At 56.2% G+C, this 27,638-nt stretch overlaps 9 protein-coding genes across 9 annotated transcripts; 5 read left to right on the top strand and 4 right to left on the bottom strand.

Moving 5' to 3' along the window:
- The first annotated feature begins 820 nt into the window (after positions 1 to 820).
- On the top strand, positions 821 to 1,304 carry DICSQDRAFT_157752 (uncharacterized protein). Its single transcript, XM_007370465.1, has one exon. It carries the CDS (start codon positions 1,043 to 1,045, stop codon positions 1,283 to 1,285), a length of 243 nt encoding a protein of 80 aa, XP_007370527.1. The 5' UTR covers positions 821 to 1,042; the 3' UTR covers positions 1,286 to 1,304.
- Positions 1,305 to 2,745: 1,441 nt separating this feature from the next.
- On the top strand, positions 2,746 to 5,074 carry DICSQDRAFT_112676 (glutamine synthetase/guanido kinase; the record flags this gene model as incomplete). Its single annotated transcript, XM_007370464.1, has 5 exons — positions 2,746 to 3,182; positions 3,707 to 3,938; positions 4,163 to 4,298; positions 4,381 to 4,934; positions 5,006 to 5,074. 5 exons carry the CDS (start codon positions 2,746 to 2,748, stop codon positions 5,072 to 5,074), a joined length of 1,428 nt encoding a protein of 475 aa, XP_007370526.1.
- Positions 5,075 to 5,375: 301 nt separating this feature from the next.
- DICSQDRAFT_70843 (APC amino acid permease) lies at positions 5,376 to 7,799 on the bottom strand (the record flags this gene model as incomplete). The annotated part of the gene is given in 13 exon segments (XM_007370463.1): positions 5,376 to 5,711; positions 5,797 to 6,087; positions 6,147 to 6,168; positions 6,216 to 6,280; positions 6,358 to 6,440; positions 6,517 to 6,624; positions 6,676 to 6,738; positions 6,797 to 6,888; positions 6,945 to 7,046; positions 7,104 to 7,227; positions 7,242 to 7,431; positions 7,485 to 7,539; positions 7,591 to 7,799. 13 exon segments carry the CDS (start codon positions 7,797 to 7,799, stop codon positions 5,376 to 5,378), a joined length of 1,740 nt encoding a protein of 579 aa, XP_007370525.1.
- Positions 7,800 to 8,986: 1,187 nt separating this feature from the next.
- DICSQDRAFT_174614 (HET-domain-containing protein) lies at positions 8,987 to 10,802 on the top strand (the record flags this gene model as incomplete). Its single annotated transcript, XM_007370462.1, has 2 exons — positions 8,987 to 9,925; positions 9,981 to 10,802. 2 exons carry the CDS (start codon positions 8,987 to 8,989, stop codon positions 10,800 to 10,802), a joined length of 1,761 nt encoding a protein of 586 aa, XP_007370524.1.
- A 555-nt stretch (positions 10,803 to 11,357) lies between these two features.
- DICSQDRAFT_183635 (uncharacterized protein) lies at positions 11,358 to 12,715 on the bottom strand. Its single transcript, XM_007370461.1, has 4 exons — positions 12,627 to 12,715; positions 12,078 to 12,577; positions 11,565 to 12,018; positions 11,358 to 11,507 (listed from the first exon to the last, which is right to left on the bottom strand). Exons 2-3 carry the CDS (start codon positions 12,162 to 12,164, stop codon positions 11,566 to 11,568), a joined length of 540 nt encoding a protein of 179 aa, XP_007370523.1. The 5' UTR covers positions 12,165 to 12,577; positions 12,627 to 12,715; the 3' UTR covers positions 11,358 to 11,507; position 11,565.
- A 1,782-nt stretch (positions 12,716 to 14,497) lies between these two features.
- On the bottom strand, positions 14,498 to 15,098 carry DICSQDRAFT_174612 (uncharacterized protein; the record flags this gene model as incomplete). The annotated part of the gene is made up of 2 exons (XM_007370460.1): positions 14,498 to 14,953; positions 15,012 to 15,098. 2 exons carry the CDS (start codon positions 15,096 to 15,098, stop codon positions 14,498 to 14,500), a joined length of 543 nt encoding a protein of 180 aa, XP_007370522.1.
- A 1,806-nt stretch (positions 15,099 to 16,904) lies between these two features.
- On the top strand, positions 16,905 to 18,142 carry DICSQDRAFT_163745 (uncharacterized protein; the record flags this gene model as incomplete). Its single annotated transcript, XM_007370459.1, has 3 exons — positions 16,905 to 17,087; positions 17,137 to 17,424; positions 17,484 to 18,142. The coding sequence occupies 3 exons, from the start codon at positions 16,905 to 16,907 to the stop codon at positions 18,015 to 18,017; spliced, it is 1,005 nt and encodes a 334-aa protein (XP_007370521.1). The 3' UTR covers positions 18,018 to 18,142.
- A 2,410-nt stretch (positions 18,143 to 20,552) lies between these two features.
- Positions 20,553 to 22,154, top strand: MnP1 (manganese peroxidase; the record flags this gene model as incomplete). The annotated part of the gene is made up of 8 exons (XM_007370458.1): positions 20,553 to 20,687; positions 20,747 to 20,798; positions 20,854 to 20,880; positions 20,934 to 20,973; positions 21,030 to 21,207; positions 21,271 to 21,492; positions 21,548 to 21,962; positions 22,033 to 22,154. The coding sequence occupies 8 exons, from the start codon at positions 20,553 to 20,555 to the stop codon at positions 22,152 to 22,154; spliced, it is 1,191 nt and encodes a 396-aa protein (XP_007370520.1).
- A 1,604-nt stretch (positions 22,155 to 23,758) lies between these two features.
- On the bottom strand, positions 23,759 to 26,018 carry DICSQDRAFT_112666 (ammonium transporter). The gene is made up of 8 exons (XM_007370457.1): positions 25,897 to 26,018; positions 25,629 to 25,831; positions 25,558 to 25,571; positions 25,454 to 25,503; positions 25,294 to 25,396; positions 24,715 to 25,235; positions 24,556 to 24,647; positions 23,759 to 24,485 (listed from the first exon to the last, which is right to left on the bottom strand). Exons 1-8 carry the CDS (start codon positions 25,919 to 25,921, stop codon positions 24,003 to 24,005), a joined length of 1,491 nt encoding a protein of 496 aa, XP_007370519.1. The 5' UTR covers positions 25,922 to 26,018; the 3' UTR covers positions 23,759 to 24,002.
- Positions 26,019 to 27,638: the final 1,620 nt, after the last annotated feature.

Here is a 27,638-nt window from a genome sequence, read left to right as displayed (position 1 = left end):
CCTCGTTTTCTCCCGCTGGGCCCGCTCTTCCCCACGCCTCGCTTCGCCCCCTGCTTCGATCCTGCCGGCACACCCTATGCGAGAGTTCTCAGCACGCCCGCTTGCCCCTCCTCATACTCAACGCCCACCACGACGGCTTCATTCCGGTCTTTTTGTACTCCATCCCTCCTAGCGCCATCCCAATCTCCCGCAGCGGTCCCGGCCTCCAGGGCCCCAATCCAGCAGTTTGGTACGATCCGTGCGGCCCAGGCGCCTCCCTTCTGATTGCGTTTGCGCGCCTCCCGCTCGTATTCAATTTAGCCCCCGCCGCTGCTCTCCCCCAGGATCTCTTCTAGCCTCCCAAGGCCTGTGTCCGCTGCCATCGTCCGCGCACGCACGCCCAGAGGCACACCGCGCGACGGCCAACGCACACTGCTGAGCCGTGCGCACGCAAGGGAGCGGACGCCCTCCTGGGCAGATCGTCAGGGGGGGACGGGCAGCACATCGATCACACGAGATCAGAAACTTTCACACCCAAACCCGTTTCGACAGCCAGATTGACAACCACACCGTCCCCAATATTACAACACCTCGCCCAGCGCTAACCCTGCTCACCCGGCCTTCAAGACAGCAATACATACAGCAAGGCACTTGCAGCTTGCATCCACCCAGCCCTCGCCTTTCATTTCTCCCAGTCTGGCGCTCCGTCTCTCAGGTTGCCCAGGAACTATGCCCGCTGCTCGTCCTCCTCCTTCTCTGTCGCCTCCGTCCCTGGTCCCTCAGTGCCCGCAGACACACAGTGGCCCGAGCACAGCACGCCGTACGCCCGAGCACCCCGCCTGGCCATCAGAGCTAGCGCGAGGTACGTCACCGCGCGCCGAACAAACTCAACCGCACGCCTCATGCCGTTCCCCCAAGGCTGCTCCCTCGCCCACTCGGGTCCAGCGCAAGGTTCCGTCGCGCGCAGAACCCGGATCCTCCTTTGCCCTATCTTGCGCCTGCATGACAGCCTTCGGTATCAGGCAGCCGCGCGCAGGGAACCTCGCCCGGAGAGGCAGCGTGCATGTCTACGGGTGACCGCCCCCACCCCCTTCACCCTGCCAAGTATGCCATGAATGTCGGACGTTCCGGCGACCGACCGCCACGCATCGCCCGCTTGCAGCGTTCGAGAGTGCAAGGGGCGGCGCGCTCCCCCCGCACTGTGGCCGGCTGCAGTATGACACCCATTTGTTCCCGCAGCAGTATCATGGCGCTGGCCTGCATGATCGCGATGCTACTCTCTGCAGTAAGTATGACGACAGATTAAAAAACAAGGGTCTTGCCCGTAGGCTTCACGGAGCCGAATCTCTTAGCTCGACGCTCCCGCCTAGCTCTCCGACCCGCAGCGCCGAGATCTGGAGTCAGCCGGTGCCCTGAGTAAGTACTGGCCCGACCTCCGCCGCCTTTTCCATGGTTTTCTCTTCTCCATCTCGACATATCTCCTGTCTCCGCCGACGGTCGTGTGTGCCTAGCATCAGTAGGTGGGCCACCCGCCGCTCACTTTGATCTCGAGCCGCCGCTCTAACTGTTGTGCCTCTCGCCGCAGAAGCGAGCCTCGATCTCCGTCGCCCTGTCCTTCCTCCCTTCGCGACGCTGCCGCGTAGTCAGTCGGGCACCGGCTACCGTCGTCCGGGCAGCGCACGTCCTCCTTCGCTCCCGAAGACAGACAGAAAGCCACCCTCGACTGAGCAAATGCAGGGTCGTTCGCCTTTGACAGGTTCCATCGCGCACACGCTGTCGTCATATCGGCCTCCTCGGACGGATTGCCTATGCGTAAAGTGTACTAGTGCGCCCTGCCATACTTTTCCCCTCCCCAGGTCCACACGCACAGCATGCGTCCCTGTCGTCCGGGATTAAGCCATTGCACCATCTGGTCTTATGCAAGACGTCACATAGGAAGGAGGCAAACCCAAGCGGTTAGGCCTCAGTCTGTACAGAACCCGGAGAGATAGAGATGGGTTGATGAGCCGAGCAGTGTCGAGGGCCAAGCCGGTTTGACTAGTTTGTGGAGGTGTATGTGCATGCGTGCGTACGTTCGGCGTTTGGCTACTGTCCTGTGTGCTGTGGCCTATAGTGCGCGCGGTGTCAGGTATATATATTGCAAGTATTGACTACAGAGTGTCCGGCGATCGGCCTTGTTGGATTCCTAAAACCCTCCCGGGCCCTCTTTCGTGTATCATATGCAATCAGAGCCATACCGCCGGCACCTGCAAGAGCACTTGGCAGGCGAACAAGCGGCTAGCGAGCTTTGGGTAAAAGTTCAGCATGCCAAACCCGAGCCCAGAGCAGAACCTCACCCCGAAAACATCGGATGGGGGGAGGAGCGCTCATGAAGGTCAAGCGGTCTGCGCCCGATAAGATCACGCTTAGCTTGCACACTTCCTCCTCGTCTCGGTCGTGAAGACATCGAGATCGGGCAGTCGTCTCTTGTGCACTTACCCAGTAACACATTCCTAGAGCCATAAAACCCACTAGGATACTCACTGCTTGCGATCGGTTGAAGAGGTAGGACCTCAAGTACTTCACAACGCAGGTTGTACATACGCTCGCGGTGAGCGCGAACCACTCACCAATCTCGTAGAGCATGAGGCTGATAACCTGAGACTACTAGACTTATACATCCCTCGTATCCCCAGGTACTGCAGGTTTCTCATAGACACAGAAAACAGCGGGTGGTTGCAGCAAGCTACATAACCTCCAAATCTTACTAGGACGACACCCCCCCCCATGCCAACCGAGCCCAGCCCGTACGGAGTGCTCTACACCCCCGACCCGACCGCCTCGTCTATCCCCGCGAAGAGCGTCGACGAGCTCCTCACCCCCGCCATCAAGTTCGTCCGCATCCAGTGGATCGACTTCATCAACACCGTCCGCTTCCGCGTCGTCCCCGCCAGCTACTTCCGCGCGCTCTACGCCAACCCCGCGTCCCGCCCTGGCGTCGGCCTCGGCACGGTCGCCCTGGGCCTCGTCGGGCTCGCCACCGCCCCGGGCTTCTCGCCCGTCGGCGGGTACATATACGTGCCCGACCTCGCGAGCTGGCGCGTCTGCCCGTACGCCCCGGGCCACGCGTCCGTCATGGGCTGGTTCGAGGAGAGGACCCCGAGCCCGGAGACGGGCCTGTCCGTCGCGATCTGCCCGCGGACGATCCTCGACAGATTGGTGAAGTGCGTGCTTTCACCGCTGGGCTCGATGGGCTCGTGCTGTTGGGATATCGATTCGCGGCGCCGTCGTGTGGCGCACGCATTCGTGACCGCCGTTGGCGTGGCGCTCGTACTTGACTCAGAGGCAGCGCTCAGCGGTCCGCTGGTCGCCTGGATCGCTCAGCAGCCACTTAGTGGCCGGTGCGCTCTTTCAACAGCGTATATCTGGGCTCGCATTGGATCTGTTGTAGGTGGACGAGTGCGCTGCGTTACGTAACCTCATATGAACCGCCTCGAGAAGCGCATCGGACTACGTCGGACTGGCGGGGCACCTGCTTCTTCTTCTCGCATACTTCCGAATGGGAGCACGGCATGTTTACGTTGCCAAGAAGGCTCACCCGGCCTCGTGCTGCCCGATCGTCCCAGCCCCCACCCCGAGAAGCTGCAATCTGCAGCTCGCAGCCTGTAGTGGCGGCCCAGACAGTGTCTCGTCCGAGCCCAAGTCTTATGTTGGAACGGAAATCCGGATACTGACTCCGTGCATCCAGGGAAGCGCAGGACAAAGCGGGAGTGTCGTTCCTCATAGGTATGGAGTTCGAGTTCATACTGGTGACGCAGATAAGGCCGGAGGTCGCGTATGCGTCCAACGCCGACTGGTCCACGTCCGCGAAGTTGCGCACGGGGAGTGCCGAGACGCAGGCGCTCGAGGAGATCGCGCAATGCCTCCTCGTCGCCGGCATCGAACTTCAGATGTACCATGCGGAAGCAGCCCCGGGACAGGTGAGCGACGAGCCTACTTGACGTCTTCATTCTTTGTTACGCCTTCGTGCGGCTCTGGCTTCTTCTCCGGCGATCAAAGTGGTGAAGCTACCATTAAGCCGCTATCGGCTACATGGCTTCCACGGCTTGTCGCCTCGTGCTCTTGCGTGCACCTCTATGTTGCTGCGCTCTCATGCGATTAGCCCTGGTCGGATGCTTGGATGCTGAATCCTGTTGTGCGGCAGTATGAGATAGTCACCGGCCCTCTCGCGCCTCTGGAGGCTGCCGACGCAGTCGTGTTCACAAGAGAGGCCATCTACAACATTGCCCACAAGCACGGCTTCAAGGCCACGTTCGCACCGAGGGTTCACAACAACTCCGGTGCGCGCCCCTCCTCTCTACTGTACGGATAACCTCGTGGCTCACTGATCCATGGCTTTCATGATCTTCACGGCCTGCACAGCCGGCAGCGGCGCGCACACCAACATCTCGGTGCACGGCGGCAATAACGCGCCTCGCGCCGCAGACGCTGCGAGCGCGCCCAATCTCACACCCGCCGAGCGGTCTTTCCTCCAAGGTGTCCTCGCGCACCTCCCGGCGATCTGCGCCCTGACGCTTCCCACTGCAGCGTCGTATGCGCGCATGCAAGACGGCATCTGGTCCGGGGGCACGCTCGCCTGCTGGGGCACGGAGAACCGCGAGTCTCCAGTCCGGCTCTGCGGCCCGCAGGGCCACTATCGCTTCGAGGTCAGGCCCGTGGACGGGACTGCCACGCCGCATCTTGCGTTCGCAGCGTTGCTTGGGGCGGGCTTGAGGGGTATCTTGGATGGCGCGGTACTGACGACGGGCGACTGTCCGACGCCGGCGTTCCAGATGAGCGATGCAGAGAAGCGGGCAGTGGGCCTGGCGAATGCGCTTCGATTACCCCAGACGATTGAAGATGCGCGTAAGTCGCTTGGCTTGGACGCCGTTCTGAAGACCGCGCTTGGCGAGGAGTTCATCGAGAAGTACTTGGGCGTCAACGAGGTGAGTGCCTGTGTGGCGGTATGTGTGCAGGCGAAGATCGCTGATTCCAACGTCGCACGCAGCTCCTGCAGACATTTATGACTGGAAATAACGACAAGGAGACGATCGAGAAACTCATCGAATACTTCTGAACGAATTGGGTTGCCCTTGTATACTAGAGATGTTCTTCACCGTCTCACCTGGCGTCTACCTAGGACGCCGCACGTACTGTACTCCGACTCCCCGCACCTCCGACTCCGCCTCCCGACGTTTCTAGACAATCGTCACGAATAGTCTTGGACCGCCACTGATCCTCAACAATGCGAGGGTCCCGCCTACTGTGGTGGACACACGGGCCAACAAATCCGAACACGGCAATTCCATCAGTTTGTATAGCCGCGTACATAGGCTACCACAAATGCACGCGCCTCATGTCTGGGTCTATATCCAGATTTAGGTATGCGCTTGTGATAGCGCAGATGCGGCGGATCCTTTCTCGCTCGGGCGATCGACGCTGTTCGAAGTATCGGGGATCGCGTCCTCATCCGAGCGCGAAGTGTACGTGTGCGCGGTTCGATTGGCGTGAATGGTGGTTCGGGGCCCATTGAACCAATACACACCACCGTATACGGGCATATAGTAGTACAACAGGCAGAAGCCTATCCAAGCCCCATAGACGACCGGCATGTAGTTCATCCCTTCAGCGTCCGGGCCGGGTGCAGAGGGGAAGGCAAAGATAACAATTGCGAAGATCATCCACGCCACTGCGACGATCCCGACAGGCACTCCCTATTTGGGATCAATGAATTCCGCAAGGCGCGAATTCTGTCGTAAGTGACAATGTCGTAAGGAAGCAGATGTAAAGCATACGTACGGCGCGGCCGAGCGTAAATGGTCCAGGCTTCCATTCCCTGCCTCCCAGGAAGCGGCACATGACGGGGATGCTGAATGCCGTATACTGGCCTGCGATTGAGAGGCCGAAGATAGCAGAGCTTCCGATGGGTCCTGCGAACCCAATGAGACCGATGACAAGCGCTACGAAGGCGGATGCCCAAACGGCTGTCACAGGAGTTCGGGTGCGGTCGTTGACGTGAGAGATGCGTCCGGAGAAAGGAATGGCCTTGTCACGAGCGAAGGCGAACATCTGCCTCGAGGCAGCGACGAGCTGGAGAGTTTGAGCACCGTGAATGACGGGCCTCAAGCAGGTTTAGATAGTAGACTTACGCTGCTGGACCCCATGAGGAATCTGTGCATATGTTAGATCGTCCCATCTAATTCACATGAAGCACTCACTGTACAATCACAACAATTGACCAAACAGCTAGAGTACCGTTCCGTCCTAGGCTATTGAAGATGATCTACGATGAAGATAAATCAATATGGCAAGAGGGCTGTAGAGGTTCCAGGTGCGGGAAAGTCACAAGAGGACACATACCGTCGCCATGGGCTGACCTATAGGGTTCGTCATGATGGCCTCCATGTCCGTACCCATGCATAGAGAGAGTACGATGTTGATGACTACGCAAAGTTAGTGCTCAGTAGTTAGCGCTTGGTCTCTGAAGGTGAGCAGACCATTCGCAGTAGGTCAACGTACTCCATCCTAGAACGCTTGAAACGACAACTGCACTGATGATTGCCCATGGTACGGCCGTTCGGGCGTTGGATGCTTCCTCGCTGACGTGCACAGGACCGTCGAAACCACCTGCTTCATGTTAGATGGAGGCTGAACAAAACCCCGTACATCGCTGCTAACCGATTGTCCACAGCGGGGCGAGGAAGCTCAGTACGAAAGCGAAGCCATTCGGCCACCCGTATACTGCATACACATTAGCCACCATCAAGAACGGTGCAGAGCGACGCAAGCAGATACACACAGTTTATGAATCCGCTGAATGCGAAGGAGGGCGGATTCCTGAATTCCTTTGGGGTCGCCGCAGGCAACGCGATGATTATGGCGAGGCAGAGGCTGGTATTCAAGGCCATAAATCACCGTCCACATCAAAAAATGGAACGAATACACACAGGATGTTCACCGCCGTATAGAGGTTTTGTAAACGTGCAATCACATGTGTGGCAAGCGACCCCACTACAGCATGACATAGGAGAACTGCGACAAATACTCCACTTGATGATAGCATGCCAATTGAATACCGGATATCCTGGATCAAAGCGACGACATACTATGTTTGCGCTGTCGTTGGCACGAAGGTTTCGTTGCTGCCAATAGAGACGGCTGCCATCAGTTGCACCGCGCACCCCCAGTCAATGGATGCCACTCCAGCGATTAAGCCCATCGAGTTGGAGTCTGCATCGACAAACAAATCAATGTCAAGCGGAGGCTGCTCGTGTCAGCATACTCGCATCCCACTATCCATGCTAGAATGTTCCTCCACCGCGGGCTTGCGAACGCCCACGTCCAGTAGTATAACCCTCCGGAGGTTGGTGCTGCTGAAGCCAGCTCCGCAAGGGCCAAGGCGATGAGGACAAGGAAAAAGGAACAGGTCGCCCACTGAAAGAATTAAAGGTGAGAGACTGTACCGCTTGAAGACTACATGCACTTACTCCCCAAACCAGGGCGACGGGCCCGCCGTACGGTATTGCGAATACTAAGACAGAGCTGGTTCGCTTCATTAGCAGCAGCTTCATTTGAATCGGCACAACAACGTACGCGATAGATGGAAATAGGCCGATAATGCTGAAACTCAGACCAAAAATCTCCATAGGACTGAATCCTCGTTTGAACTCCTGCCGATACCCCAATACGGCCAAAGCCGCATCATCGTTGAGCGCCGCTTCGTCCAAGTCTTCACCCTTGTAGGGTACCTCGCGTTCGAGGACATTGGCCGCGTTCTTCTCTTTAGGAGGTGAGGCATTCATCTTGACGACGAAGAGATAACGAAACTGTCCGTGGTCATTCTGAGAAAGAAGTATATATCGCCCTTCTTATCGTCATGTCTCGTGACAAGATGGTGTCGTGAGAGAGACGACGTGGCCATCTCCCACGAGGACCTCTGCACATTTTGACTCGCTGCGGTTGATATCCGCCATTAGGTCGGCGCAAACGTATGCGGGTTGGTCTGCATGAGGGAGTAGTCGACAGTGTAGATCACGCGCGCGCATCGAGGTAAACTCCAAACCTTGTGTTCTCGGCGGATATTGTTCGCAGTACGTGGACGCTACAGTGTTGCCGCTGACTTTTACTGATGAATGTCATGCCCATACTGGTTCTTGAGCTGGGCGTGGACAGATAGTCGTAGGAGCTAGCTAGGCCTGCTAGCGGGGTTTACACTTTATCCTGATAGTCACTCTCGTGCGGACGATTGCTGCATAGGAGAAAACAGTCTGCGAGATCATCTGCAAAGAAGGTTGCGATGAGAGCGATCACCACTAGGAAGGTGGCATGGGACAGTGGAAGTTGATATGGTGTAGACGCGCGTACACTCGCTACATAGCGACTGTCTGGGGTCCCTTACAATTTGCGTGGTTTCCCGTGAATCCCTCCCTCGGAGCTGTCTTGGTTGTGTCGTCCGACATTGTTTGTTCAGTCCTACTGAGCCCGCCAAAGGGTGACTGGGATGTCCCTTCTTCTAGTGCAGCAGCATCAGTTCTGTGCTACTATACATAGAAATCTCACGGGACTGGTGATCACTCACAGTTGCACAATCAGAACAAGCACTTCGGTTCGTTCCTGGTTCTCCTCCTTCTCGTAATACACTTCGGGTGTCTATACCGAACGCGATCCTTTGATGTCCAGCACAGTCTGACGTTCAGACCATCTGACGGGGTAGAGAGACAATCGCTGACACCTGCTGGACAATCGAAGCCAGGGAAGGTTTCATTAGCGGCTGTGCTACGATGCCGGTCTCCTCCGCTATTCTCCTTCTCGACGTCTTTCGTATCAATGCTCATCGATATACAATCCTCTCCCATTCGTCTTCGCTCCTATAGCCCTACATACGTGACTCACGTTGTCTCTGCTCTCTACATGGTACGTCTCTCACTAGTACTTGTCATGCTTGCCTAACGTTCGCTAATTGCCTGCACAAGACATCTTCCCTTCCGCTATGCGATTGCTGAGTACCGATCGCGCTGAGCTGCACTACTTCGCGTCGCCTGAAGCCGTACCGGGAGGATACGCGATCCTCTCTCATGTTTGGGACCCCTACGAACAGACCTACCAGGATCTTTGCTCGCTACGTGCGCAGTGTGCTCTCACCGGAGAGAACCCTCGCGATCGCGTATGTTCGAAGCTCAGAGAGAGTTGTTTCCTGGCAGAGCGCCATGGCTACAAGTGGCTGTGGGCTGACACATGTTGCATCGACAAAACAAGCAGCTCTGAGCTGTCCGAGTCAATCAACTCAATGTACCGCTTCTACGGCCTCGCTGAGGTGTGCTATGCATACCTCAAGGACGTACCAAAGGGTGGGATTCTTTCGAGCAGAGATTCCGCATTCCGTAGAAGCAGGTGGCATACTCGCGGTTGGACCTTACAAGAGCTGATCGCGCCGGATATCGTCATCTTCCTTTCGAGCGACTGGCATGTTTTGGGGACGAAGGGCGAACTGGCTAGGCTGCTAGAGGAGATTACCCTGGTCCCCGTAGAAGTCCTTCGACTAGAAGAGGAGCTTTCCAACGTATCCGCAGCCCGAAGGATGTCCTGGGCAGCGACTCGCCAAACGACCAAGGAGGAGGACGAGGCGTACTGCTTGATGGGCATCTTCGGCATCAACATGCCCACGTTGTACGGCGAAGGCCGCGAGGCGTTCACGCGGCTTCAGGAGGAAATCTTGAAGCGATCAATTGATACTTCCCTGTTCGCCTGGGGCCAGTGCTGGCCAGTGCCGTCTATGCCGCCACCGTCTCCCCAGTCCTCCCGTCACTCCCACATCCACGATGACAAGTCATGTCTACTTGCCATGTCTCCCTCAGCCTTCGCTTCCTGTAACCAAATCTCCTTCAACCCACCCCGTAGCCCACCTCTACCTCAGGGAGAGCCAATCTCGGTAGGTTACTTGTACATTTCCGGTCATGCTGTGTATGCTTACAATAATGGCATAGTCTGGTGTATACAGCGACTCCACCGGGGAAACCGAAGTGTTCTTAGACGCACTTGACTTTGTCCAACCGGGGCTTCCCACTTTCTCCGTCACTCCTTATGGCCTTCGTGCCCATGTCATGCTATTCGAGTATCCATCTTACTCGGTCGCCGTTCTGTGTTGCGCTAACAAGGACGGAAAGCCTCTTGGCCTGTTGCTTCAGTCATGTCCCGTCGCCCCAGACCCCCATCGCCCCCTCTACCATCCAGGCGTGGATCGATTTCGCACTGTGGCGCTCAGCGATGACTTCATCGAAAGGGGCGTCAATGGCGTCTTCGCAGAGTGGAAGGTTGTCTATATAATCCAGCAGGCTCGGCAAGACGCGGGCGCCGGTCCGCGGCTTCTCCTCAACCGAAACCTGTCCACGCCGTTCCGCTTCTGCAAAGAAGAACTGGAGCGTCTCCTACGACAACATCTATGGTCGCTCGAAACACTCACAAGAGTAGATTTTGATTGGAACGGCTCGCCACCGGTGAGCCTTGCGTTCAAGCATAAGATCAACGACAAGGCAGTCATAATCCTATCCCTTGGCCGATGCCAGTCCACATCTCGGATGGACTATCCGCACTGGGCTACGCTGAGATTCTACCAAGGACAATCACCCCCGAACGTCCCCGAACACACTTGCTCTGAGGACCACATTTGCCAGTGGCCGGACCGCAAGAAGGTCTTCAAGCTGTCGGTGGAATTCTACGGCATTATGAACTTCTTCCACGACATCACGTTATCTTTCGCCACTTGTCCCATGAATCCGTCTACCACCCTCGTCGTGACCATAGCCTAGCTAACACCGTACATGAACGGGATTATATCAGGCATCACTAGGTGCGCACTGATTGACGGCCGATCTGACGGATACTGACCTGTTCAGACGCTAGCAGGGATTGCGACGCATCTTGGCGACGTCCGCTGTTTGTATGCCATGCCATCAAACGAAGTGGGAGTGGTACCTAAAATCCTAATAATCCTCTGTATGCATAACACAATCCGAGCAGACAGCGGGAAGCTGACACTGCCTCGTGCTCCTGCTTCGGGTTTATATGGAAGCTGTCTAACCGAGCGATGCCCTGCCGCAACTCTGCATGGAAACCTGACACTGTGCCCCAAATACGTGCACCACGTTTGGGCATATACACTCGACCGCTCATCGACGACCATCGAGCTTCGTCCCACCTTCCTCTGACGTTTGACTAGTTGTGACGTGCACTAGACCGAGATACGGTCAAATGAGTAAAGCCTTCACCAATCAATCATAGCCACCTGTGCAGGTCAGCTCTTCTGCCGTATTTCCTCCTGCCCAGATGAAGAATCACTAAGGGCGCTGATCTCCGTGGAATATGATTACGCAGGTGTAGAATAAGAAGCAACCAAAGGAGTGGTGGTCTCAAATCTGAGTTACAAGCAACACAGCAACACCTCGACACCCTCCGTGCAGCCTAACCGTTTGTTGCGGCACATATTGTCGCTAGTCAAGAAGGAAAGAAAGAGACTTGAGGCAACCACTTCTGGTTAGAGCGGTATTCGCAAATCCGCGGCAAAAACTCACATCAGGGCTGAGGGTTCACATAGGCCGCAATACCCTCGTAAGTGTATCCTCCGTTGACGGCATTGTCCTTCTCAGCCGCGTCGGTCGTGTAAAAGTGGTCCGTGGCGACGGCGTTGAACATCCTGTACAGAGGCACGGTACCGCACAGCTGTGTCTCGTACACGTAAGCGGCGATGCCCTCATCAGAGTACCCAAGGGCCTGGACGGCGTTGTCGCGTTCGCTGGCCGAGGTGGTGTAGAAGTGGTCGAAAATAACGGGGTTGTAGACGCGGTAGAGCGGGATCGTGATCGGGGTCTGCTCGGGATGAACCGTCGCCGCGTTACCCTCTCGGTCGTAGCCCAGGAGGGCCACCGCGTTGTTCATCTCAGTGGCGTCCGTGGTATAGAAGTGATCCGCGACCACAGGTTGCCAGGCTCGGAGGAGAGGAACGGTAGGGTAGTTACAGGTGCGACGCTGGTTTACATGCAGTCATCACTTAGACAAGGTTGAATAGGATGTGCTGCCACACGCACCTGGAGACGGGCCGCCTCGGGCTCAGGAAGAGCGGTGGCACTGAGGAAGATGGTGGAGATGAAGGCGGCAGCCAGAGTGAACTTCATGACGACAATTGAGATTGACTTGGAGTACTGTAGTGATGACTGGCGGGGCACTGGTCTACTCCAGCGGTCCAGGCGATGCTTATATACTTCGTAGCAAGAGCCAGACCGATGCTAATTCAGCGGGTGCAAGTCAGTAAAAGGGTTCCCTCCGGTGTTTCACTGCCCATTCCCCGTTGACAGACTGCAATGGCTGTCACCGACAGAGTCGGTGTAATGGATGCCTTCGAAGCTCATGTCGTTCGTCGACCGTTTCTCCCAGCTTCAGAGTTCAGTGATTGTACTGCAAAGTCGAAGGGACTACCGGTTAGAGATAATGTGTTGTAGGGTGGCACAGAAACCGACGTAGGGAAGACCGAAGTTGGACATCCCGATGATAAGTCTATAGAATCGCATTCGATCAGCCGTGCTCATGGCTGAATGGAAGTTAGGACTAGCGTCAGACACATCAGAGGCATGGCTTACAGAACATCCAAGGATCATCTTAGGACGCTAGTGCTGTCACTTTCATGTTATGCAGACCCGGTCCCTTGGAAGACGAAGGCGAAAGAAGTTGATGTGTCCGGTGATGTATTGAATTAACAGTGGTCGATTACTCAATAGACGAACTTACGCACACAACGCTATGTCCGCACTACTTGCGCCCTTCCGATGGAAGACCAGCCACGGGTAGACCAATGTTCGGTAAAATGGGAGCGTACATCCTGGCGGATCATAATACAGCCACACGCCAGGGGTTCGGTAACAATGGTAGCACGTCATTGGTGGTGTGTTTGTGCGGTGGCCTCGGGATCTGTCCTCGGGTTTCGCAGCCACGTCACCACCCGTGGAAGCACCGATATCGCCAGATATTGCCTGATGTTCGCGATTGAGGTCATATTTCCGGTAACCCCTTGCAGGAGATGGACTCACAGGACATTTTATCCAGGTTAAGCTTCAACGTGGCCACAACCAGCACTACCATCCGAAGAGGCAAGGAGACTGTCGATTTCAGTGAGTATCTGGCTGTACGGCGTTATCCGAGATGCGTCAGTTGACTATGTGTCATACCACGGTACTGTACTACAGGCCTGTCGCAAGCCACATAAAACGTAGAGCTCAGAGCAATACTGGGCACATACACGCAAGCGGCCTGCATTACATACAGTCAACTAGCACGGTCAGATATTATCGGAGAGCTGGGATTCAAGTAACTCACATAACACTACATTGCAACCTGTAGGGGGCGTTTGAGCATCGTCACACCAGCAGATGAGCGTCGAACAGGGTATACGTATGTGTAGTCACGAAAGCGGCATGTACGGACTTGAGGCTCGGGTCAGTGGAATCCGCGGCGATGCTTGGCCCTATTTGTACACCGGCACACCACGCCGACGCGGCGCTACAGCCTCGAGGCTTTCTTCTGTTCAAGTTCAGCATTAGCAGACCACCTCTCGAAGAGGGGTGAGTTCGTGAGCTGTTAGCTCATCAAGGACTAATCGTCCTTTTCTACTTGATCACATATAACTCAGTCTTGTATACTGAAGGGGTCGCCGCAGTGCCTGGACGAGGGAGCTCTAGTTAATGGTCCCTTGAATACGGGTACTCGACGCTCAAGGTCGTGAAACCGCAGACATCATACCCTACTGCCAACGCTGACGCTAGCCTATTGAGATCGCACTCTCTTAAGACTTTCCATTCCTTACCTTATTGGAAAGTTCGTAGCCCAAAGTTCTCAACTCGGCAGCCCTCTTCCAGAAGATATCCTCCAGCGCTCCTTCACGTCTACTGGGAACATGCCGGCGCTGCGGGTAGAGGTCGACAAAGCCCGAAGACAAGATGGTCACGGCCATGGGCTGGAGAGGTATCATTGTCTGTATGATACTCTGACATGTTACCATGCTTGCGTGCTCTAGGTTCGCCGCCTGCCCAGATTACTTCCTGGCTCGTGCCAGACAATCCAGTTGATGCACATCGACTAATGCATACAGTAGGCTTTCTAGGGTGTTGCCCGGCGCTCCGATTACTGATGCAGCCGCCAGCGTGCTTTGACTCAAACTTCACAATCCCTCGACACCTGCAAATTGGGGAAGGTGTTGATTTCATCCATACGCGGACGAAAATGGCCGAGATGGCTTCGGAATTGCTCAAAGATATTATTAGGCAGATACAGACTGTGTACTATCCGAAGGAGCGACAATCTGGACGGGAACAGCAGACAATACTTCAAAGCCCCCAGTCCACGTAGCCCGATCGTTTGCTACGACGCATTTGGTCGCTAGCTTGGCAGGACAGAGATCTACAGAATTCACATCTCGTTAGAGTGCGACGTATGGTTCGGCAGCGAAAAACTCACTTCAGGGCTGAGGGTTGACATAGGCAGCGATCCCCTCGTAATGGTACCCCAGCTTATTGACAGCGTTGTCCTTCTCCGTCGCGTTGGTCGTGTAAAAGTGATCCGTAGACGACGGGTTGTACATCCTATACAGCGGCACGGTACCGCACAACTGCGTCTCGTACACGTAAGCGGCGATGCCCTCCTCGAAGTATGTGAGGTTCTGGGCGGCGTTGTCGCGTTCGCTGGCCGAGGTAGTGTAGAAGTGGTCCGTCCAAGAAGGGCTGTAAAGCTGGTAGAGCGGGATCGTGATCGGGGTCTGGTCGGGATGAACGATCGCGGCAGTTCCTTCGCGATCGAAGCCTAGGTTGGCCACCGCGTTCTTCATCAGAGTGGCATTGGTCGTGTAGTAGTGGTCCGTAACCGAAGGTTTGAAGGCACGGAGGAGAGGAACGGTAGGGAAATTGCAAGTGCGACGCTGTTTATGTCCAATGATGAGTTAGCTAGGAACGAGTCAGATGAGCTATCGCACGTACCTGGAGGCGGGGTGCATCGGGCTGAGGAAGAGCAGTAACGACGAGGAAGATGGTCGAGACGAAAGTGGCGGCGAGAGTGAACTTCATGGTGGCCGTTGAAATCGACTGCGAGTGCTGAAGTGAGAGAATTGGCTATACTGGTCTGCTTCGAAGGCCAAAGGCGACGCTAATATAGCTTTTGGGCCAGACCTGTACCGATGTTGCGCTAAGATTTGCGTATGCGCCAAGAGCGTCATTCGGTGTTTGGCAGCCCATTCCTGATTGACCGTGCATCCGATGTCACCGGTAGAGTCGGTTCCTCCCAAGCTCTTCTCTCCATCAGACCTTTGTCCCAAGCCGAGATCGTCCGTGAACTATTTCGGCTCCTTCACAAGACAGACTGTCGTCAGTGGTCATGCTACGAAGCCTGAGGCACGACTTGAATCATTAGAGTCAATATGTCGTAGGAGAGGAGGGCTTGCCTGCTTAAGATTGTATTTGGATGTGGGGAAGATGGGACACTGTCAATGGGTGCATCGCACTCGATTAACCACACTCATGGCTGAATGGAAGTCGGAGCTAGCGTTAGACACATGTGACAGGAATGACGTATGAAGCCTGCAAGTATCATCTTCCGACGCTAGGGCTGTCATTTCCGAGTTGATGTTCTATAGACCGGACTAATTGGAAGGATGTGAAACAGGCTGATCTGCCCGGTGATGCGACATCGCTGGGCATCGCCCAGCTTAAAGCCAGGAACTAGGTGCCAATTGTAGCAAGTCGTTGGTGATGTGTATGTGGAGTCCCTCTGAACCGGTCCGAGTTTCGCAAGCGACGTCAACGGCCGTGGAAGCACCGTCATTGTCGGACGTTGCTTGGCGTTGACCAATGAGTTAAGTAGGTAAGACGGGATACAAGGACTGGACTCACAAGGAATATAAAATGGTTCAAGCGGATGCACAGACAACGGCATCGTCGAAGGTTCCGACAAAGACCATCGATTTGTATGTATGTCTGTGCTGACGCGGAGCCGCCGGGCCCGCACTTTCCAAGAAGCGTCAGGTCGACACTTTGGCCTCTAATTGGAGAAGCGTCCTTGTATCACTGCGTTATAGAGCCGTTGCAAAGCCAATAAGTCTCGGAGCTAAGAGCGTCAGAGTAGACAGTACGCAACACAGCGCATCCGGTCCCACGACGCGAACGATGAGAAGTCGACTTCATCGGAATCGCTGGGAGGCGACATCCGTATCCCACTGACAAGCGCACAAAGTCCTATTTGAGCAATACCGAAGAATATTGACTGAGCGTTGACCAGCGTAGAGTCGCGCAAAGCATGTGTACAGAACGTCGCTCCCTAGTAGCAGAGGCCTCTTTACATGCAGTAAGAAGCGCTCATATGGACGCCCACGGTGAGTTTGGATATATTTGTACACCAGCACTCTCGGCTTGACCATAGCATAGCGCTCAGCGCTTCAGCCCGGGCCTGCGCAAGTATCAGTCTTTCTTCTCTTGCCCACTTCCAGCGGAGAAATTCCGTGGGCTACGACCCCTCAAGAATGACGATCCCGCAGTTTGCCTCGCAGAGTCAGCTGTTTATAGTCTAGGACAGCCGATGCCACCGCCTTCACAGAAAAAGTACATCTGCCCTGCCCCCCGTGCATTGAGGCTTCACAATACTCGATATGACAGCTGCATGCGACAAAAGAAGCCACTCGCTCTCCGCCCTCCTTCCCTCACCGTATGTGGAATATGTCACTATTAGTGCCTTGCCAGTTCAGGCCCGGACGATCAACCCAAAATCACCATGCCGCATACACGTGCACGACGTCCGCTCGAAGTTGTTATACCCCTGCTCTTAAGTAGGGGTCCAGGGCCGTGGGTCTTCGTCTCGTCTGCGTTGCATCCCTACGCACCATGGACTCCGACTACAAGCCTTTGATTGTCTCAGACGTGCAGCGCGCTATCTGCGCCCTCAACGGCGTTGTCGTACTACTTCAGGACAACACTCGACCGACGACCGGGTCGGAGCTCATCGAGAAGAACTACCCTCAGGCAACGCTTGGGCAATTTCTTGCATTTAGCCAGATGGTGGTCGAGGTGAGTCTTCGCGCCCACTCTGGTACTGTTACTGACGCCTTTCGGTCAGAGCCTCGGTTCCGCTCATGCCACGGTCTCTCGATGGCTCATGGAGACGGGAGAGCGCCTCATGAGGAACCTGGGCGAAGGCCGTGACGTCGAGGACGCCCTCCAAAAGACCTCCTTCGAGCTCGGGGAGGCGGACTATCTCGCTGGTGCCACGGAGGAGCGTATCCAGATCCTCAACGCCCATATCGTGAATCTGAACGCAGAGTTCCACCAGGCAGAACACGAGCTCGATAGGGCCGAGTCCCGCTTAGAGAGGAAAACGAGAACGCGAGATCTTGCACGCTTAGGGGTAGGTATCCAGTCCCTCACCGCATGTGCCGGAAAGCTCATTGTTGTTGTTGCACTCAGGGTGCCCTTATAATCGCCCTCATACCCCGAGCCTCAGAAACTAGTTTTGTCGACGTCCTAGCCATCGTGGACCGCGAGGCGCTCCAAGCGCCCGTTGACGAACAGAAGGAAATCGTATCTCGGCTCGAGTCGCAACTACGGACCGCTCGTGATCAACTGCAGGTCCAGACCCAAAAACTCGAGAACGAACGCGCGGAGGGGCTCCGCCTCTGTTCCCGCATAGACGCGCTCAGGCAGAAGGCCAAAGACCTCGCTGCCGATGCTCGTGCGCTCGAGACTGCGCGCGCGTCCCTTGCCGAGCTGTCTGTGCGCATCCACGAATGCCTGCGCTCAGTCAACGGCGCGCTGAACAGCGCGACAAGCATCTCGATCATGCGCTCCATGGGTGATGTCGTCTCCGGACTCCGGGGCGTCGTCGTTTCTCTAGGGCAAGAGGCCATGTTCTCCGGGCCCCTTGCCCAGCTGAACGACGCTGCGTTTGCCGCGCTCGATCGACGTGTGTCGACGGTACGGTATCACCGGGTCACTGCGTAGGTTCTAGGTTCAATCGTTCTCACCTGACGCTGTCAGGCCTGTCTTCACATCCTCATACCTCTGGCCTTCTTTCGTTGTCTATACCTATGCTGCGGACATCGCACCACGATGAGCGGAGATTAACCAGCCACACCTGAGCCACAACATCGCTCGTGGGATACTTGGGTATTCTCTTTCATGGGTGCGGGATGATCCACTGTGATATCCTGAGTCCATGCAATGGCTCGTTCTGTATAAGATAGTTGCGTACGCTGCAGCTCTATGTAGTATCTACTCACTATGCTCTTGATTCGTACTCTATGTATTCGAGTAGAGTCTGCGGTCTCACTGCGACAGGGGATGCGATTGGCTGACATTGATTTCGTCCAAGGTGAGCAGCGCCAAGATGCTTGACATCGCGCACGATCGACAGAAAGAGACAGCGTAGACCTAGTGCAACAACCGAAGTAGCTCAGAGAGGATGACCAGCAGACATCGGAACGCCGCTGACTCCGTTGACGTGAAATGTGTTGACACAGAACTCAGGCGTCTGGATGGGGTAGAAGAGTATTACAGCCATGTGAGCGGGCAATGGTGTCCTCGAGCATGGTGATGCTGTCATAAGGACTAATCCAAATCCTAATCTAAGAACGGTGGTAAGCGGTTATTTCAACCATGTAGAGACAAGCCGTTCAATCCCTACTCAGCCCCAAATGCCTCAGTGACTTTCACGAATCTACCACCAGCAGTAGTTTCAAGCATAGCGTAATGTCCACGCCACACTTGTTCTTGTTCGCTGATACGGAGTATAATATCGGCGAATGAATGACTTTGACTAACATTGAACGGAAAGCACAGCTAGCACGGTAAAACTCGTGCCAGCTCTGACCACTAATCTGGGCCCGCAAAGTTATCTGCAAACATACCTGCTCAGGTTTGGGTCACAACTTTGTTGTCCACAGGATGCCTCCATAGTCCGATTGCAACAGCAAATAGGAGCGGCGACGAATAGTAATCAGAGAACTGTCAGTGGTAGCCGAAATGCTCCGCCTATAGTACTAGTCGCGTTCGGTGCCGCCTCACGGTAGCCCCACCAGTGTAGATGCGTCTCACGGGCAAAGGGGTCGGCATCTTAGGTAGTGGGAAGCATCTATCAGGGAGCGGCTCCAGTTGGACTGAATTTCCCGCAACCGATCGACAAGCCTCTCAAGGTGCAAAGAATAGATGAGCTAAAGTGAGGAAAACAAGATACCACTTCCTTCAGCGACTCGGCAGAGCCAAGGTATAAGTGAAAGCGCTAGCGGCAACTGACTTTCGGCACCTGGCGGCTGTATAGCGGAGTACGAATGTCCTGCCACTCAACAACCAACAAGCCACCACGTAAAGTTCTCAACTTTCCCGTATCCACCGTATGCTTCCCTAGCAGCTTCCTTCACCGTAAATCAACATTTCCAGCTGCATTGTCTGATACCCATCGTAGAAGGCTGGCATTGCGATGCATATTCTGCGGTTGCTTACATTTGGAGAGCTTCGAGGTACGTCCCCGCGCGTTCTGCTCCGCTCGAATTGGGGTCCAGTAAATGCGCTGCTCGGCACCATGGGAGTTCTCGAGAGCGACATAGAGTTGTTGCCCCTGGATCGCTGTAGAATCGCCACGAGATCATTCTTGTGCTTTTCTCGGCCGACACTGTACCTGTCAATACGAACAGGTCTGAAACTGTAAATCCAGACTGCCAATCAGGAAACGCGGTTCAAATCTCTTGGGTCTCCGCTAGGCACCTAACGGAACCGACGGAGTCCCCGGAGATCGGCGGCTGTGCGATCCTTGCCAAGAGGCAGCTTGCGCCTACAAGTGGCGGAAGAGATGAGCTCACGAATATGCACTTCGTCAAGCATCATTGAGCAGCACTTTGTCGTAGTTCTGAGCCGCTCTCGCGGTTTGCGGACGTTCCCAAGCTATGTTCGAGCCCCGCCAGCGACGAAGGAAATGGCACTATCTCCTGATATATCCTAGGACGAACAAGGCGCACATCCGTTACCATGAATAGCCATAAATATGTAAGTACTTCGCGGTGCTAAATAGAACATGTATGCGAAACTGTTCTGCGGTCGATGCGATAGCCGAACCCCACTCCCATGGACGCGTAGGCGCATCGTGCATATGCCGAAGCTAAGGTCCGTTCGTTGCCAAGTATGCTGCCCACGGTGACTTCTTCTGACATATTTTCAAACCCTCGACGTCTGATTGGCAACCTGCCTGGCACGACATTCTGTGGTGGTCCCCAGCCCAATGCTATGGATCGCTAGGAGACATACAACGATACCCCAATTGTCCCCATATCGCCCTTCTGTTTCCACATCCTTGTGAACGCGACAAACTGTCGGTCAGTGCCACCACCGCCTCTCCTCCGTGTTAATCGCGAAAATAACTGCAGCAAAGAGGTATAAAAGATGACCAGAGTACAGACATCTGCCCCAGGACATCCAGTTCTCTGCTCGGATCCCCCTCTGGACTTCGCGTTCTACTCAGCAGTACACCGCTCTCCAGAATACGCAATGGCTTTCAAGTGGTCGTCCATCCTCGCCCTCGTCACCCTCGCTACGTTGGCGAGTGCTGCGCCAACTCAGTCAACAGTCACCTGTTCCGACGGCACCGTAGTTCCAGACTCAGTGTGCTGCGAGTTCATTCCGGTAGGTCGTGGTTGCGCTACGCTGTGATATGCTCGACACTCAAATGACATGCCATGTAGCTCAGGGAGGCACTCAACGACCAGGTCATCCAGAGCGATTGTGGTGAAGATGGTAGGTCGATTGTATGTGATAGTAATGATCACGGTCTCACGCTCTACTACTCCAGCTCACGAGCTTCTCCGTCTCACTTTCCGTAAGCCCTCTGCATTCGTACAGCGTCGGTGAGGTACTAAACATACTGCGCAGACGATGCCATTGCCATCTCGCAGAGCTTGGGTCCCTCGGCGTGAGTAGCAGCCAAGCTCTATGACAAGTCCGGAGCTGATCACAATTGATATGCAGTGGTGGAGGAGCTGACGGTTCGATGCTCCTGTTCCCAACCGTCGAGCCGGCCTTCTTCGCCAATCTCGGTATCGCCGACAGTGTCAACAACCTGATCCCGTTCATGTCGCAGTTCCCCAACATCTCCCCCGGTGATCTCGTCCAGTTCGCAGGTGCTGTCGCCATCACTAACTGCCCTGTGCGTACATACCGTTCTTCTCACACCACGTGACTTGCCGTGCTAATGACTTTTCTTCATTAGGGTGCACCTCAGCTCGAATTCCTTGCCGGTCGTCCCAACGGTACCGCCCCCGCCATCGACGGCCTCATCCCAGAGCCCCAGGACAGCATCGACGACATTCTGGCCCGCTTCGACGATGCAGGAGGCTTCACGCCCTTCGAGGTCGTCTCCCTCCTCGCTTCGCACACCGTCGCCCGTGCGGACCACGTCGACCCCACGCTCGACGCTGCGCCCTTCGACAGTGTGAGTAACGTGATCTCCTTTGTTCGAAATGCTCTCTAAGGTCATACCCTCCCAGACGCCCTTCACTTTTGACACCCAGATCTTCCTGGAGGTCCTTCTCAAGGGTACCGGCTTCCCCGGAACGGACAACAACACCGGCGAGGTCGCCTCTCCTATCCCCGTCACGAACGGCACCGACGTTGGCGAGCTCCGCCTCCAATCTGACTTCGGCCTCGCCCACGACTCGCGCACCGCGTGCTTCTGGCAGGGCTTCGTCAACCAGCAGGACTTCATGGCCCAGTCCTTCAAGGCTGCCATGGCCAAGCTCGCCGTCCTCGGCCACAACGCCGCGGACCTCGTCAACTGCTCCGCCGTCATCCCCACGCCCCTGCCCGCCACCGGAAAGCCCGCCACGTTCCCGGCTACCTTGGGCCCCGACGACCTCGAGCTCTCGTGCACGACCGAGCCGTTCCCGTCCCTCACCACCGACCGTGAGTGTCATGGTTTCTGTTCGCGGTCGCCGTATCATGCAGTGGCGCTGACAGCGACTCTTCCCTACAGCCGGTGCCCAGGAGACTCTCATCCCTCACTGCTCGGACGGCAGCATGGACTGCGAGTCCGTCCAGTTCGACGGTCCTGCTACCAACTTCGGTGGCGACGACGACGACGACGACGACTCTTAGATGGTTGCTTAGAGAGTTGGATGATTCGTTCTTTGCTGTGATATATATCGGGCGGTACTGGTAGTACCTGGAAGAAGTAACATGATCAATACTATGTGTGCTGTTTTCGTCACCGAAACCTTGCGGTCTTTTCTGAGCGCAGCGCCATTATCAACAAGACCCCTCTTATGCATGCTGCAGACTTGCGATCTTCATGATTGGGTCGTACAATTGAACCCTAGATGTGAGTAGGTCAGGGTCACCCCAAAGAACTACCCCCAACCTGAATTGTCAACTCAAGAAGTTAAGGCCCGAGTAACTAGAAGGCTTTATACAAGCGCCAAAGCCTTCAACAACAGATCGCTTTCAACCGTTCCCCAATTTATGCAGGCACTCCATGATGCTCATGACACTTGAGATTGCCAGAGCATATCCAAGATGGGATGCAGACGCCACCCCAGCTTCGTCCCCGGGCTTCAACATAAATCATGCTCATCCGCTAAAGCCCCGGGCGGACGCTCTCAACCAGACATGTGCTTGGCTGACCCGCCAGGTCAGACCCCTTGGGGTCAGACCCTGGGTCAAGCCAAGGCGACATCAACGTCGGAGCTTCCGGGCACGTGAATCGCCGGGTCGGCCGGCCGTTCGCCACTCACTGCTCGAGCGAGCTCGCCTGTAGCGGCCACGAACTGTTCTTTCCAACTGCCCACTGGCAACGTCTCGGCCATCCATAAGCGGGAGGGTGAAACCGATGGCCTTCAGGAACGCTGCGAGAGACTTGTCATGGTGAAGATGGATGCCGACCCAGAGGAGTGTGTTCGGGAAACCAGCGAGGACTCGGAGAGGTGCAAGGCGCAGCGCAGACGCACTACCCGACCTCCACGCCCGCAGGAGCAGCAAGGACGAGCGAACACACACAAACGACATCTACTGCTAGCACATCACGCCGCCAATGTGGCATACTTATGAGTCTGCCTTGCGCTGCCAGCTGGGCACTTTCACCCTTCCGGCGCTCTCGGTAGTACGCGGTCGACTATTCTACGCGAGGGCCGACCGTGCATCACGTGTTGACCCCTCGAAAAGGTCAGACCCGGGTCAGACCCCGAGTCGGGGTCAAGCCGAGAGGGTCAAGGGGTCGAGTCTTGACCCGCACACCTCTGCTCTCAACTGGCACTTGACCACAGCGCGATACCCCTTGTGGGCCAAGCCTTGACGCATTGATTCATTGTTGGTCAAGGAGACTGGACCGCCTTGTACGAGCTACATGCCAACTCTGACACTGGCTTGCAGCAGACGGGTGCTGTGGCACCGGCGTGGCGGCGGCGAGGATGTCCAAGCCACAGGCGGTGATGGCATGGGAGATGCGAGTGCAGACGTCGCTCCGACCTTCTCCGGACACCCCCGTAGATGCATGCAGCAGTGCAGAGCTCATTCGAGAGGGCCTGGGAAGTCGGGTCAAACGCAGGTTCGGAAAACTTCCAAAGGCCTATAGAGCTAGTATACGCATCGCGCGCGTCATCGTCGCGTATACGTAGTGCCCTTGCGACGGTGTAGACTCGACCCGCACCGGAGCCGTTGCAAATGAACCGACGTGAACTTCAAGTCACCGCACTCCCATACCCTGTCTTCGCAAAAAATTGTAGTCCTATTAGTGCGAGATGAACGCTACACGGAACACTTCCAACATCGACACCGGCGCGCTCGAACAAACAGAGTGAACGTTATGATCCTACACGATAGATTAGCTTATACGATAGATGGAAGGCCTATCTCAACCAATGTATTGTTTGCCAACCCCCTTACGATCCTCGCCTCTTTCTCTAGTCATGCGCCTGTCTGTCCGTCCATGCTTTTCTGCCCCTCCGACGCTCACGCAGCCTGCGCCGCCTGCTTCTCATGCTCCACATCGCTGCTGCTCTCGTGCCGCGCCTCATGCACCGCCACGTGCCTCGGCTCCCGCCCGCCCGCCGCCGGGGGCAGCGCGCCGTGCGAGTGCGTGTCGTCCTGGTACTCGTGCGCGCCGCCGTTGCCGAGGTCGATCCCGACGTAGTCGTACGCGAACTCGCCCATCTCCGCGTCGTCGATGCCGAGGATCTCCGCCTCCTCGCTCGCGCGCAGGCGCAGGCCGGGGACGAAGTGCATGACCCAGAGGATGATCGTGGTGACGACGAACGAGTACGACATGCCCGCGACCGAGTCCGCGATCTGGTAGCCGAGCTGCACGTAGTGGTGGTCGAGCCAGCCGCCCGCGATCGGCGCGAGGTTGCCGTCGAAGCCGGCGACGCTCGCCTGCGCGAAGAGGCCCGTGAGGACGTTGCCGATGACGCCGCCGATGGCATGTGACGCGAAGATCTGAGCGAGCGAGTGTAGACGTTAGCGGCTGCGTAGCAGGACAGTAGGGAGGGATGGGCCATGTACGCACATCAAGGCAGTCGTCATAACCGAAGATGAACTTCAGCTGCGTGGCGAAGTTGCACAGCGTGCCGGCCATGACGCCAAAGAGCACGGCAGCAGCTGCATTAGCGGTTGAATCCGGATGAGCACGGGCCAGCAGGTAGCACGAAGGAAAAGATGCACATACGCGAGCCGACGTAACCAGACCCAGGAGTAATCGCGACCAAACCCGAGATGGCGCCAGAGCAGAACCCGACCGCGGACCACTTCTTCTCGAGACGGTAGTCCCAGAGCATCCAAGTGAGACCGCCGACGCTGGCCGCAAGGTTCGTCACGATACAAGCCTGGGTCGCGCGCAAGTTCGCGGCAAGGGCAGAACCGCCGTTGAATCCAAACCAACCGAACCACAGGAAGACCGTGCCAAGCACCACGTAGGTGGTGTTGTGCGGCTTGTAGGCAAGGCGTTCGGTGCCGTATCCCCGGCGCTTACCGAGGTAGATGGAAATGGCAAGTGCGGCGGTACCGGACGAGATGTGGACGGGCGTTCCTCCGGCGAAGTCGAGGCCGCCAAGCACGAAGGACCAGCCATTGGAGTTCCATGTCCAGCAGGCGATGGGGTCGTAAACGATTGTCGACCAGATGAACACGAAGACCATGATAGGACCTAGGCGGCCACGCTCGGCGATGGCGCCAATGGCGAGGATAGGTCTGGACACAGGTGGGCCGATGGGTGACTGGCAGATGTGAATAGAAAATCAGGACGTACGTGATAGCCGCGAACATGAGCTGGAAGACACAGAAGACGAGCGCGGGGACCCTCACGCTGCCTATTGAGGGCTGTGCGAGAACACCCTTGAGGCCGAAGTACCCTACGATGATACGTGGGTTACGGAAAGCATTGCAAGAGATATAGCGCATATACGCACTCAGGTCACCAATATATGCGCTCGCGGTATCGCTAAATGCTAGCGAATAGCTTTGGTACAAGTCAGCGTTGGCACATGCATGGCATCTACGCCGGAGGACTCACCCCCAGAAGAACCACTGCACGACATGTCAGCGTCGACGTCTCTGCAATCACATCTACTGAAGTATACTCACTTGGAAAGAAACAACGGCAAGAGTCATCATAGAAGCCCAGATCATGGACAGCGCGTTCTTTCTCCTCAGAAGACCTGAGTAGAAGAAACCGACACCCGGAATCATGATCCATACGAGGGCTGTTGAAGTCAGGACCCAAGCAATGTCTCCCGGACTGTAGACATCCGTAGTGCCCGAGGGATCATTGTACTCGATGGATTCCGCTGTACACGTAACGGAGCGGTGAGTAGCTGCGCACGGAGCGCGGGAGTGAGGTGGGGAAACTCACAGGCGTCGTAGGTGATGTTGACCATGGCTACTCTGCGCGGGGCGGGGTTGCGCTGCTAGAGTCGGTCCTGGGGAGGTGCGGCGAGCGCGTCGGGCTGGGCGACGGCGACGAACGAAGGTAGGCGTTCGGATGAGAAGAAGAAGGGGACCGGTTGGGAACTTCTGGGTGCAGATAAAGGCTGGCAGTTTTGCGCTCCGGACTGGGCGGGCCCTGGGCTGAGACGCCCCCCGCACCGTTCATATGTTTGACGACAGGCCGCGAACCGCATCCTACTTATCGGCCAATCACAGCCCGCGAGTTTATCTCCCTCTCCCTCTGTCCCTCCCCGTGCCGCAGGCCAAGCCCGTCTCTGCACTCCACGATGTCGTCGCTCTGCTCCGGCACGGCACTCGCACGACTCTGCAAGCGTCCTGGGCGAGTTTCCTGTGCTCTTCGTCGTCCTCTGCAGCGTCGGCACCGGTCGCGATCGTGTGTGGTTGGGTTGTGGGCGCTGGCGTAGTCCGGGGTCGCGACGAAGCGGTGCGATAAGCCCCCGATCGCATTTGCCCGATCAGCCGCTTGGCATACCGGTTGAGGCACCACGGCCGTGCCTCGACAGCCGTCCTCCGAGAGACTCCCCCGATGCCGCACCAAATATAGCAGTCCACGATAGCAACCTCGCATGCAACAGCGATCGCCAGCCCGCTCCATGCCTCTTTGAGGAGGAATGCGCTCTTGGACGCCTGTCCGCGCGGCTCCGACGCAACCACTTATCAAACTATCGCTGCGCTCGCTAGCTGCCTGCTCCCCGTGCTAGCGTTGCATCCTTCGGCCGGCTGTGCTACTTACGTTCCCCACTTAGTCCAATTCTGCCATCGTCGCTCCATCGCATGACAGGCGTACCTGGCTCGTCCCACGGCTGCCCCCACTTTCTGGGGGTTGGTCATCATATCCCAGCCCTGTGGCTGCAATTACTCCTTCAGTGGACTTTCTCTCAGTCCACACTTCTGGCCGTCTCAGTCCACACTGTGCACCGGTGAAACCGTGGCACAACGAGGATGTCAACGACGTGTGGACGCCATGTCACGTAGGCGTACAGAGATAGATGGGGTCGCACAAACAGCCCGGCGAAGCCGCAAGGCCGTACGTCCTGTGTCCTTCCCGTCTCTAGGCTGCTCGGATCTGTACTGTTTGTGTCAAACAAACAGCCTGTTCATGTTCACCAGCTGCAACCGTCAACACTTGATCGACGCCAGTCGATCGTGTGCCAAGCCAATCCGTCATATTTCCGCCACTCAACTCGAAAGCCAGACTGCCTCTGCCTCTGCTTATGCGTTATCAGAGCGCTTCTCCTGCCCTGTGGCGAGGCCTATACCATCTTATCTTCCTCCACAGGCCCTCAAGCAAAATCGATAGCATCACCTCTTGGCCTCCTACACTGCTAGACAGGTGGTGGTGGCAGGCCAGTGGAATTCCTGGGATTGTAGAGATCCAGTGCGTATTCTTGTGGATTTCCAGTCCTCAACAAAATATGTGGGATTCCAGCGGACCTTCCGCTGGATCTCCAGTTGCTCATCACATGACCTCGGCATGGCGTGATCCGAGAGAACCTCGACGACAAGTGCAGCTCGAACTTCGAACTTCGAAGTGTTGTCTCTCCTGGTCTCCTTGTCTGCAGCACCCTAGCACTCCCTTACCCACCATCCTCCCCTGTGAGCGATCTGCCCATAACAATTTGCACAATTGCCGTCTCGTTTGCACTT

This window comes from Dichomitus squalens (genome assembly GCF_000275845.1).
Source record: "Dichomitus squalens LYAD-421 SS1 unplaced genomic scaffold DICSQscaffold_68, whole genome shotgun sequence".
Taxonomy (NCBI): domain Eukaryota; kingdom Fungi; phylum Basidiomycota; class Agaricomycetes; order Polyporales; family Polyporaceae; genus Dichomitus; species Dichomitus squalens.
The sequence above is the reverse complement of the archived record's forward strand: the minus strand, read 5'-3'. Positions and strand labels throughout refer to the sequence as shown.

What these genes read in the sequence shown, in the direction of transcription:
- DICSQDRAFT_112666 (XM_007370457.1), bottom strand. Translation starts at nt 25,921, where the DNA reads ATGGTCAACATCACCTACGACGCCT. An exon ending in CTCATGTTCGCGGCTATCAC is followed by an intron (nt 25,236 to 25,293) that starts GTACGTCCTGAT and finishes ACCTGTGTCCAG; the next exon opens with ACCTATCCTCGCCATTGGCG. An exon ending in GTCTGGTTACGTCGGCTCGC is followed by an intron (nt 24,648 to 24,714) that starts GTATGTGCATCT and finishes CCGCTAATGCAG; the next exon opens with CTGCTGCCGTGCTCTTTGGC.
- DICSQDRAFT_157752 (XM_007370465.1), top strand. Translation starts at nt 1,043, where the DNA reads ATGTCTACGGGTGACCGCCCCCACCCCCTTCACCCTGCCAAGTATGCC.
- DICSQDRAFT_183635 (XM_007370461.1), bottom strand. Translation starts at nt 12,164, where the DNA reads ATGAAGTTCACTCTGGCTGCCGCCTTCATCTCCACCATCTTCCTCAGT. An exon ending in CCGAGGCGGCCCGTCTCCAG is followed by an intron (nt 12,019 to 12,077) that starts GTGCGTGTGGCA and finishes CATGTAAACCAG; the next exon opens with CGTCGCACCTGTAACTACCC.